The sequence below is a fragment of the Miniopterus schreibersii genome, assembly GCF_964146895.1.
Source record: "Miniopterus schreibersii genome assembly, chromosome: 20".
In the NCBI taxonomy this organism is placed as follows: domain Eukaryota; kingdom Metazoa; phylum Chordata; class Mammalia; order Chiroptera; family Miniopteridae; genus Miniopterus; species Miniopterus schreibersii.
Window position 1 is genome coordinate 12,100,226 of NC_138122.1, and position 11,556 is coordinate 12,111,781.

The window sequence follows — 11,556 nt, forward strand, 5'->3', positions numbered from 1 at the left end:
TCGGCTTCCTGCGCGGCGCTCACGACCCTCCGAAAGGGGGCCTCTCCTCTCCTTGGTGCCCAGCCCGGCGATTGCTCGCGGCTCTCTGAAGCCACGGAGCCGTAGCACACCTGCAGGCCATGCCCACCAGGTGGACACCCTAGAGGAAAGCAGTCACCCCGTTTCCAGCCCGCGGGCCCTGGCGCTGTGGCACGTCAGTCCCCTTTTGGGCCTCTGCAGACCGCTCCCCTAAACACCTCGGAATAGCGTGTCCCTGCGGGCAGGCTTATGCCCCTACTCCATGCCATTCTTGATAGTGCCAGACCCCTCTCATCTGGAGCTCCCCCCACTCTGGCATTCACGAGGGGGTTGGGAGTTGTGACACTGCGGGGGCACCTTGGTTGTTTATCCCCTTCCCACCTCACAGCCCTTGGGCCACTCGGCTGGAGGAGCACAGCTAGTGAGCAGGGTAAGGGCAGGGGGAGTTGGTCTCTCCACATCCTGGCCCAAGCTGCAGGCTTGGGAGTGTAGGTGGGTAAAGGGCCCAGGGCCAGGCAAGTCCCTCAGCCTCCCCGGGGCAGGGTGGAGCACCCCTCAGGAAGCACCGGGCACCCTGCCCCTGCGTGGGATAGGCCCGTGGTCAGGCCCACCTCCAGCAGGAAATCCCCCCGCCTGCGCCGATGCTGTTTAAGGTGGACCGGCGGCCTCGCAGAGCCTGCGCGGGGCGGGCAGGACCATCTGGGCAGTGGGTGCAGAGCTTCTGGAAGGTTGGGACCTCGATCAAGCTCCACAGGCTCCCCAGGGAGCACTAAATGTCTCTCTCCAAGGCCCTGCTCCGCACAGCGGCCACCTTCTCAGGCCACGCTGACACAGGCCCTGGGGCTCCTTGGCCTAGAGGCCCCTCCTTGCCGGTAGGTGGACCTTCTTAAGGTCCCAGCCCCGAAGGCTGCAGGCTGCAATTAAGGAACCCTGGATGGGGGCCAGACCGCGGCGTTCATGAAGCTTGACAGCAGATATGGTGATCTGCTTTCTCCCACAAAACCCAGTTGTAGCCTCTGCCTGGTCCAGGAGGCCCAGCCCATGGGGGACTAGCTCTAAGAGGGGGTCTGGGGCAGCGGGGTAGATTCAGGGTGCAAAGGTGGACAAAAAACAGACCCCACCTGGAGCAGACCCCTCCTCAAGGCTGAGATGCCATAGCCCTATGGTGGCCTAATATAAACAGGCTCTCGGGACAGGGACACCACTCCAGCCAAATTGTGCCCCACCACAGCTTTACATCTTCCTTGTACTTGCCCTTCTGCAGCCGGGTACATGAAATGCTGCCTGCCACCCACTCCCCACCCCCTGCCCCCAGCCTCTGGTAACTAACAGGGCCTGGACACAGGCCCACACACCAAGAGAGGCTCCTCCCGACTCACCCACTGCAGGGCCCTGCTGTGTGTAGGGGTGCCAGGACAGCTGAGAGTTATGGAGTGCCAAATGGATGGTCATAGAAAGGGCTCATGCCTCTTTGCTGAGGTCCCTGCACACTGCCTGGGCAGAGGGGGTCCCGGGTTGGGGAGACCCAATGAGGCCACAGCCCAGAAATACTCTACCCAAGGAGTTAAGATCCCAGGGAGAGGAAAGCAATTTTCCCAAGCCCCCTTCCCACCCACAGGAAAAGATTGTAGGTCATCTCATCTCTTCCCCAGTACTGTTAGCACCTCAATTCTGGTTTATCACCTCTGCACAAGAGCCCACCTGAAAATACACTGGCAGGGAGCGAGGGCATTAAAGGAACCCTTACTGGCGCCTTGCTCGCACTTGCACATCTTCCTCTGCAGCATGTTCTGCAGTAACAGCCGCATCTTTGAATGCACCCTGGTCACAGCAATTGTCCTCCAGCAATTGAGGGACCTTCCCTGCTTGCAGATACATCTCCTTGCCCAAGAAGAAGTCAGACTGGGGTTTTACATCAAGTGGGGAGTTACTTTTTATTGGAGCCCAAAACAATGTTAAACATCCATTCTGTGCTGAAAGGCGTGTCTGACCACCCTTCCCTAGAGGATCAAGCCCCTGGGACCTTCCATACAATGCATCCAAAAGAGGCCTCACAGGGGACTATGCCCTTTACAGCATCACAATTCCAATTCAAAAGGGGTGAGGTGCACAGGCTTCAATGTCCCTCCTTGGGTGGGAAAAACACTGCACAGCCCAGGTGGTGTGGCTCAGCAGTTGAGCATCCACCTAGGATCTAGGAGATTGCACTTTGATTCCCAGTCAGGGCACATGCCTGGATTGCGGGCCCAGTCCCCAGTGGGGGGCATGCAGGAGGCAGCAGATCAATGACTCAATTGATGTTTCTATCTCTCCCTTCCTCTCTCTGAAATCAATAAAGACATAAATATGAAAAACCCCTGCACCAATGCTGACCTGTACCCTGTGACCTAAGGCTGCCAGGAAACAACAAAGCTGGCCAGTGAAGTCTTTGGTTTTAAAACAAGTGTGGCTTCCTTTGGAGAAGCATCTCCCAGAGTGACCGAGGACAGAAAGTTTAAACTGGACAAACATCAGAGGACACACAGGACCCAGCTAGTTGACTTAGTCACACTGTAAAATACCTTTGGTAGGTGTTAAAGGCAAACAGACACAGGAGGTATAAGCATATCCACTCTGGATTTTCCCAACTGGCTCCTCCCCTCGAGGGTGGGGAGGCCAAAGCTCCTCAGAGGCCTGGTTATCTCTCCAGGAACACACCATCACAGGTGAGACTATGTGCTTTCAAAAGCCTGCCCGCACACTATTGCAATGTCCATGATTCCACCCAGATGGAGATGCCGGGAACAAGTAGACAATGGAATGGTTTTCTCTGACGATAGTGGTGGGGCCAAGCCGTCTACGCACTGCAACAGACTGCATGTGTGTGCTATGGGACTGGCCTTTTCCTGGTGAGGGCCGACCAAAGACAGCCTTGGCCAAAGCCTGGAGACCTGCAAAGACAGCCTTGTACCAAAGCCAAGGAATCTGATCTGCCTTTCTCTTCCCCAAAGGCAAAAAAAAATTAAAAATAAATAAAAATCCTACCTACTCATCACAGGACAAAGGCACATGAGGTCTTCAGGAGGCTGAGCATCCAGCACCAGTCTCCCCAAGCCCAGCTGCCCACTACCACCTGCTCAGACATGCCATAGCCCAGTGACCAACAGCGGCCCAAAGCCCAAGACAGAACAAATATGACAAGCGGGGTCAGACCCAGAGTGCCACCCCAACACCCTGGAGCCAGGAGAAAAGCACACAGCTGCCAGGACAGGGACGACGCACACAAGGCCCTGCCCTCCGCAAAGGTTTCCAGAGTTGTTTATTGACTATTTTTGATGACTATAAATAAGCGTTTCCACTATGGAAAAGAAAGTTAGCACAGTACATTTTCATGACTGGGGAATGGGTTTTTCTGAAGTCATCTTCAATAGGGCAAAAACTTAGAAAAAAACACCTGAATGTTGGAATTCAGTTTTTTATATAAAGTCCCTTGTAAAAACAAAACCGAATAAAAACAAACCGAAAAGGGGCAGGGCAAAATTTTAAAAAAGGAAAAGGAAGGAACAGAAAACAAGGGCAGAGGACTTATTGCTTCTCCTCAGCTTTCTCCTTGGTCTCGTCTTCGGACTCCTTGCTCTCCTCCACCGAAAGAGCTTCTAGCTTTTCAGCCACTTTCTCGGCATTATTGTTTTTGCCCAATCCTCCTAAAACACAGGGAACACAGTAAGAAAACAGAAGCACCATTCTCCCCAGCCTATAATGTAGCCAGGTGCACCTGTCTCATGTGAGCCTGGGACACTCCCCACAGGACAGGCTGCTGTTCTACCATATACTTCTGGAGTCACCCAAATAAACCTGGGACCTCAGTCAGTCTGCTCAGTTATGTTTGGTCACTTGCTATGGCAGCCATTATCAGGCCCTGAATAAGCAGATGACCATGAGGCCCTCTCAAAACCCATTCAGTCTCTGTAGGGCTCTAGTCAGACATCGTGACTTGACCACCTGCCCAAAGCGCCCTGAGACCAGGCCAGTGAGCATCCACTGGGGCTTGGATGGCCAGCTCACTCCCCAGAAAGCACTGTGTCCCCAGGCAGCTGCATCACCCTTGACAAGGTAGTCACAGTACCCTGGAAAGTTCCTGTGGCAGACAAAAAAAGCATCCGACTGGGACTGCAGCCAGGTGCAGAGTGAGTCTGCAAGGAGATCCCCCCATCCATGAACACCATGTTACCTTTCTTTTCTCTCTCTTCGATCTCTTTTCTGCATTCTTCAAATTTTGTCTTGAATTTCTGTGCATCTGTAGAAAAAAGAGAGACTTCCTCAGAACCCTAAACAGGGAAGGGGGCAAGTCCAGCAAGTCTGAAGAGCCAGGACTCATAAAGGACCCGTCCATGGCTATTCTGGCCTAAAGACAAGCTGAGCTGTCTAACGACACTGGGCCCACTTTGCCCAAACTGTGCAGTGACTGTTTCTCGGATCCCTCCCAAGGCTGGTGGCTATGCTGGGCCGTCTCCTTCTAACTGACCTTGTAACAATTTGGGCACAGCAGCACAGTGTGGTGGCCTCATGCAACGGAGCACCAGGGGCCTCCTCACCAGGTACTCTGCCTTCCACTCACGTTGGAAGTAGCCGCTAGACAGGCCCCATTTTTAGAGCAGAGGCAAGGTCCACTCAGCATTGGATGGTGAGCTACTAGGTCGCTTTGCCCCAGCACCCACCCAACTTCTCCATGGCCCACTGGGCACAGCTTTTGATAATCTAGGCTGGAAAGACACCCAAGCAGGAGAGACATCAGCCTGGGCTTATGGATCTCAGCACAGCCCCTGCTGGCACCCAGGTGATGGTGAGGGGAAACCAGCTGGTGCAGCCTCCTTTGAGGTTAAGACAGAAAGGCACTGCTCCTGGATTCAGTCTGGGAGTGGCCTTGAAGGCACATGGATTGGCTGCACTTAGATCCCTTCCTTGAGGGGCTCTCAGACAGAAAGCAAGGCAGTAACAGTCCCCACCACAGCCTCCCAATTACTACCAATTCTCCCTGAAAAGCAATAGTGTTTCTGTTTGCAATGAAATGGCTACATTATAAAATAGGTGGCAGCACTCAGGCCAGTCCAGCGGCCCACCCACCCTTCAGCTTACTTTCAGCGTTGAGGAAGCGAATGGCCAGCAGCTCCGGCTTGGGGCGCTCATCAGCAAAGTCAGCGTGGGTGTTCCAGACCCAGGCACGGTCACTGCCTGCGTTTGGCTTCAGCTCCATCATTGGCGTAACTGGGGGAGAAGCCCCATGAGAACAATGCCCACAGCCACACAGCCAACTTACCACCCCGGGCCATGCCACCACAGAACTGTGGTCCTGGAGACCAACCCAGGGTCCTATTTTGAGCAAAACAGGGATGATTTGGGGCAATCTGGAATTTACCAAAACCTCTTTTAAAATGCCCCATGTTCACTTAAAACCAGGAACAGCCTAAATCTGGGAATAGGGTGGCCTGCTCCCTGACAATGAGGATACCTTGGTGAGGGTCTCCAATCCCAGTGTAGACAAGGGATTCAAAGCCAACGCAGCCAATCACACCCAGCCCCTTGGTGCAACCCCCAGGCCCAGGACAGATGTGGGCAAGATGACAAGCAGACCCAGCCCTTCTCGTGAAGGGCATCCATCACATGGCTGTGGCCACATTTGGCAGCACCCCTGGGGACCTGACCCATTGGGAGGTGGGGGTCAGCAGAGGGCCAGAAGCTGAAAAGTGGGATGATCACTCTGAAAGGTGCAAAGTCAGACCAACACAACCAATCTCAGCCATATACTGCCCAGGGAGACCAGAGAGGAGGAACAAGGCTACCAGAAATGGGCACTGAGAGGCTTGTGACATCATCACATGCCACAGAAGACATGGCCATGGCCTGGAATAAGCAAATCTGCCCCATCTCCTCAAGGCTCTATGCAGACCCAAGGGGGGGAAGGGAGACCAGCTCCCCCAAAGAACAGAAAAACCCCCAGTGCCATGCCCAGCAGTACACCAGTGGCAGAGGTCTCTGGGGATGTAGGACAGCCCATGCCCAGCCCTAGGCAACACATCATCATCACCCAACCTCCACTCAGAGAACAAGCAAGCCTGTGTGCTGTACGGGGCATGTGCAGCCTTCTCCCACCTTCGAACACCTGGGCCATCAAGGGCCTATGGTGAGCACCAGGCCCAAAGAGCTCAGATGTCAGGAAGAACACTGAGGAAGCAATCCAAATTGGGCTGGCAGGCAAGGACTAGGGCAGAGAAGACAGGCTGGGATGTGAACACTGGAGCACAGAGGCCAAATGGGGCAGAAGCAATTGTGGTACAAGGAGGACCCTCCTCCATCACCCTCAAGGGCCAGCAGTTACCCCATGAGCACCGATGAGGGGTCATGCCCTGTCAGACACACATTACACCCAGAAATGCAGCACAGCCCTGGATCAGGAACAGAACCCAGGACACACTGGCTTCCGAAGACATACATACTCAGAGCACTGCACAACAGGCCAGCAGTCATGTGGCCCAGAACTTAGAACTTACTGTCACCTCTTTACAGACCAAGCCTTATGTGGCTAATCCTAAAAAACCCCACCCCACTGAGCCCAGGGCTAACAAATCACACGTGCCCAAGGGCTTCCACCCGCCCCACCCTATGAAGCTGCACAGGGCCTAAGGATGAGGCAGCACCTTCTCCCCACCCCATTCCAATCCCGTGTCCTCCCCAGGGGACACCATATGGGGACAGAACACACCAAAGGGTGGGAAGCCTGCGCCAGGCACTTCACACAGATGCACATGAGCACACACACAAACGCACTCACACGCCCTTAGGCTGAGCCTGGTTCCGAGGCCACACTGGGGCTCTGCCTCCATCCCGCTTGGTCCCACCTGCCCCGTCTCCACACCCCCGTGGGCTATAAGCTTCTCTGCAGGTCTGCTCTGAGTTCTGAGGCACGTTGGAAAACCTCATTTCCTATTTTAAATTAAAAAAACAAAACAAAAACACACTGTGAACGTGCACTCATGTAACAGTACACTCCTGGGTTCCCAGCACAGCCCTGAAAGCAGGCTGCTCAAAGGTCGGAAGCTGTCCCAATGCAATGTTGGGACTCAGAATGAAAACACATGCCCGATAGGACACCTACTATAGTGGTTGGCGCATATCTTCAAGGTCTTGTCCCTCCTCATGAGGAGGCGGATGGTCCCTTTTTCCTTATGCTTCAGGAGCTTGACGTCGCCGGTACCTCGTTCCTTCCATTCTGGGAGATCATTCTCTGAAGCAAATCGGAACAGCTTTGCCCGCCTTCAAGAAAAACCATTAAGCAAGAGCTCAGACACACAGAAACTGTAACAGGTAAGTCAAAAACACTTGATGGGAAAAGCACTCCTTTTCTCGGCGTTAAACAAACGTCTGTACCTGATGTCTCAATATATACCCTTTTCTTTCTTTGTACTCCAAGAACTACAAGCCAAAATGTCACCAAAAAAGCAAAAATGCAAATTTCAAGTTTTAACTTGATGATAAGAAAGAATAAAAGATTTCTAGTCACAATGTTTTCTAACAGAAAGACCTGATCCCCCAGTAAAGTAGCTCACCCAAGTCTGCTGAGCGTGTCTGCGAGCACCGTGCAGGGATTCCTGGTGCCCCATAAGCACCACAGGGTCAGCATGGAAGTAGGTAGAGGCCAAGGACCCTTGCCCTCCACAGGGCCAACCCTTCCCTCAGCTGTGAGATGCCCCCTGTGCCTCCCAGGCCCCCAACAGGCCACCAGGCTTTGGCCCAATACCCTGCCTTCCTGCCCAAAACAGCACCTCACACTGGACCCAGGCAAGGCCTCCACCCTAGCCCTGAGCCCAGCAGTCCTGCCTTAGGGCTCAGGACAATATCCTCCCATCACCACCAACCACATCTGCCCTTTTGCTTCCCCACCGGACCCCAGCTCTGCTGGTTCCTCTTCTGCAGAACACTCTGCTCTCTCCCCCAAACTCAATTCTAAGGAAGACCATGTTCTCACAAGGATGCCCCCAGGGCTTTGACCTAGAGCCCTAAGGGCGCAGATACAAAGGCCAGACTTGTTCGCCTCACTTCCCTCAGGACGGGCCTGTGTCTAGGACACCAAGAGTACCTCCCATACCAGCAGGGACAAGGAGGTGACAGCAATAGCACCACGGGCAGTCCTCACTCTTCAGAAGAGCCAGCCCCCGACTGCAGCATCACTTCTGGGCAGAGCAGAGACTTGGAGAACCAGTGTCTTCAGGGAGACACCCACCACCTTCTGAAACCAGAGGGGCACATTCACCTCTCCTTTCCCAGGCCCTTAGGAGTTGTGGGGAGCTGGTATCGCCAGGCTCCCTTCCTTAAAGGGAGGGGTCCCAGTGTTGGCAACTGCCTCTGTTCCCTGCCCCCACCCAAAGCAAAGCGCTAAAACCATAACCCAGTATCTTGGATAGGTTTGAAGGGGGCAGGGGAGTTCCACAAACTTGGATAGGGGAAACACTACACCCTATTCCCAGTAACTGCAACTCTGAGTGTACCCAACAGGCCACAGGTCACACTTTGTCACAGACATCTCGACAACACACTGCTAGTGTAGGCACTGCTTCAAACCAACACTGACACCTCCCCCGAAAAAACTACCAGCCTTGTAGCTTGAAGGTGCTGAGAAGCACATTCAGGGTAATTTTTAAAAAGTAATCTCAGGCCCGGCGGGGCGTGGCTCAGCGGTTGAGCATCGACCTGGGATCCAGGCGATTGGGGTTCGATTCCTGGTCAGAGCACATGCCCGGGTTGCGGGCTTGGTCAATGACTCTCTTATCATTGATGTTTCTGTCTCTCTCTCTCCCTCTCCTTTCCTCTCTCTGAAACCAATAAAGACATATTTTAAAAAAAAAAAAAAAGTAATCTCAGTAACTATAACACCACCCACTTTCTTTTGTAATTCCAGGCATTATTTTGTGCATTAAAAACAATGAATCAGGCCCTAGTTGGTTTACTTAGTGGTGAGAGAGTCAGCCCACGGACTGAAGGGTTCCAGGGTTCAATTCTGTCCAAGGGCAGATACCTCAGTTGCAGGCTCGATCCCCTGCCCTGGTCGGGACACGTATGGGAGGCAACCAATCAATGTGGCTCTCTCACATTGATGTTTCTTTCTCCCTCTCCCTCCCCCTTCCACTTTCACTAAAAAGCAATGGAAAAAATATCCTCGAGTGATTAAAAACAACAATGAATCAGGGATTTATAAGCTTCAAATTGCCAAAATCCATGTGCAAAATAATAATAAAAAGATAACAATACTGGTAGAGAATCCCTGCTCAACCAGGAGAAAGGGGTTATGGGAATTGGTCGGCAGGGCATGGGAATAATGACAACAATAATAATAAAAGACAATAATACTGGTAGAGAATCCCTACTCAATGGGGGGAAAGGGGCTGTGGGAGTCAGCAGGGCATGGGGAGATGCACCTTTGTGGACAGAGGAGTAGCAACAGGACACCAGGAAGTGCCTGTGCCCTCTACAGAGCAGCAGGGGCACCCAGTAATAAATTTGTAATTGGTGGGTTGTAACAGCAGCCTTGACTGGTCATTACACAATTCCAGGCCCTTTCTTCAGCCTCAGTCCAGTTAAAGGTAAGGCCAAGACCCTGGCACCTTTTCATAAAAAAGCACAAATTCCACCTTAAACTAAAGATACCTATTTCTGAGACAACATCAGTTACTTACATTTTGAAAAGCTCCTCTTCATCTTCTTCCAGCGTTTTAATTTCTTGTTCAGGAAGAGAAACTATAGGCTCAAACTGAGGATCGTGGTTGGACTCGTCTGCATTCTCGGTGGAGGTATCGTGGTCCTCATGGACATCCTATGGAGGGAGATGTGGAGAGCTGAGTGATGGCGGTGAGCCTGGCCTGCAAGCCTGGGCTCACCAGTGCCCACAGCGGGCATCCCTACCAGTGAATGGCTTCACCCCAAGGCAAGAGACTGTACCTCCAGCCTTTCACACTAGGAAAGGTTTGCATGTCAGTCCAGCACACAGTGAGACACACTGGGAGTCAGCACCCTCCCCCAGATGCATCAATCACATCTGACTGGGGTTCCCAAAACTCAGCCACCTAGTAACCAAGTGGCATGGGAGACACTGCCCCATTTCTTTGAGCCTCAGTGTCGTCATCTGTAAAATGCAGATAATGATACTGCCAAGTTCAGATGAAAGGACACAATGATGGACTGAAGAGGACAATGTTACACTTAAAGCAAAAAGCAACCCTTGAGTTTTTTACTCCTTGAGAAAAACGTGTGCTCTCGCTTACTAGAAGAAAAAACTAGGCCTGCCCGTTTTTAAAAGGAATTCACAGTTCTGTCGGTAACTTTATCTTGGTTTGGAAATTAAACCAAAAGAAACTGTACAAATAGCCATAACATTCTGGTCCACTTACAGAGAATTATAGGGCACAAAGGGTCTTATTTTAGGTTCAAGTGGTACAAAACACGTGGCTTGATGATGTACAAAACTGTAAGAAACCCGGACACTTCATTACCAGATTGAAGCCGAAAAAGAAAAGATAAGCCTTCGCTGCTTGCCTTGGTTCGACAGCACTGCGGCTCCGCCGCGGCCAGCTCAGCAAAGCAGACACCCGCTGCCAACAAAGCCGCCCCCACCCTGGGTCTGCATGTCCAGGACCCCCCTGGAACGCGAGAGCTTCCGCCGCAGAGGCCTGTGGCGGTTCGAGATTAGGACAGAATGAATGAAGTGCTGCGTAGACAACAGGAGGGAGGGATGCACGATCTTGGTGGGAAGCCCGCAAGTGGGCCGAGCAGGAGGAAACCGGCCTGCGTCCTAGGAGAGCGATGAATTGATCACCAGACCAAGGAGCTTGGGCGGTGGGGCCTCCCCAAGGTCGCATGGGCGTCCCGCAGACCCTGGGTCCCAGCCCACAACCCCAGATCCCGTGCGTCCTGGCCCCGAAGGTCTCGAGCCCCCAGGCCGCACTCCCCACAGCCCGACCCCGCGCCATGGAGACCCGCAAGCGCCGAGATCGCAGGCCAGCGGGGGTTGGCGGCAACGGCGCGGGCCGCCCACGTGGCCGCCGATAGCGGCCTCGGGCCCCTGGCCCTCGCCCATTACCCGCCCGGGCCCAGCCGCACCTTGGCGGCCGCCATGGCGGCGCGGTGGCGGCGGCGGCGCGGCTGGCTCGGTCGTCGCTGGCTCCGGGGCCTCTAGGCGGCTACTCGTAGCTCCTTCACTCAGCGTCTGGCGCCGGCGCCTCCCGCCCGCCCGCTCTTCCCTCCGCCCAGCGACCCGAACCCTGACCCCTGACCCCGGCGGCGGGAAACGCGCCGCGATTCAAAACCAGTACAGCTTTATTGGCTCAGGCGACGGACACTCTCATTGTCCGGCCCGCCCCGTGCTTCCCGCCAAAACGCCCGCGGCGCATGCCCGGCCCTCCCGGCGGCCAAGGTAGCGTGCGTTCCCGACGGCCCTCGCGCGCACTTCCGCCCCTCGGCCGCGCGCCATCCTCGGGCTCCAGAAAGCGGAAGTCAGACGCTGGCGTCGGT

The 11,556-nt window shown here is 54.0% G+C and overlaps 1 protein-coding gene across 1 annotated transcript; it reads right to left on the reverse strand.

Moving 5' to 3' along the window:
• Positions 1–3,298: 3,298 nt before the first annotated feature.
• On the reverse strand, positions 3,299–11,530 carry RANBP1 (RAN binding protein 1). The gene is made up of 6 exons (XM_081123069.1): positions 11,146–11,530; positions 9,726–9,862; positions 7,151–7,308; positions 5,134–5,262; positions 4,229–4,294; positions 3,299–3,701 (listed from the first exon to the last, which is right to left on the reverse strand). Exons 1-6 carry the CDS (start codon positions 11,158–11,160, stop codon positions 3,583–3,585), a joined length of 624 nt encoding a protein of 207 aa, XP_080979195.1. The 5' UTR covers positions 11,161–11,530; the 3' UTR covers positions 3,299–3,582.
• Between the last annotated feature and the right edge of the window lie 26 nt (positions 11,531–11,556).

Excerpts from the sequence above, each read along its gene's own strand:
- RANBP1 (XM_081123069.1), bottom strand. Across the intron at positions 7,309-9,725 it reads GAAGAGGAGCTTTTCAAAAT|GCGGGCAAAGCTGTTCCGAT; the intron begins GTAAGTAACTGA and ends TTTTTCTTGAAG. Across the intron at positions 3,702-4,228 it reads CGAAGAGAGAGAAAAGAAAG|GAGGATTGGGCAAAAACAAT; the intron begins GTAACATGGTGT and ends CCTGTGTTTTAG.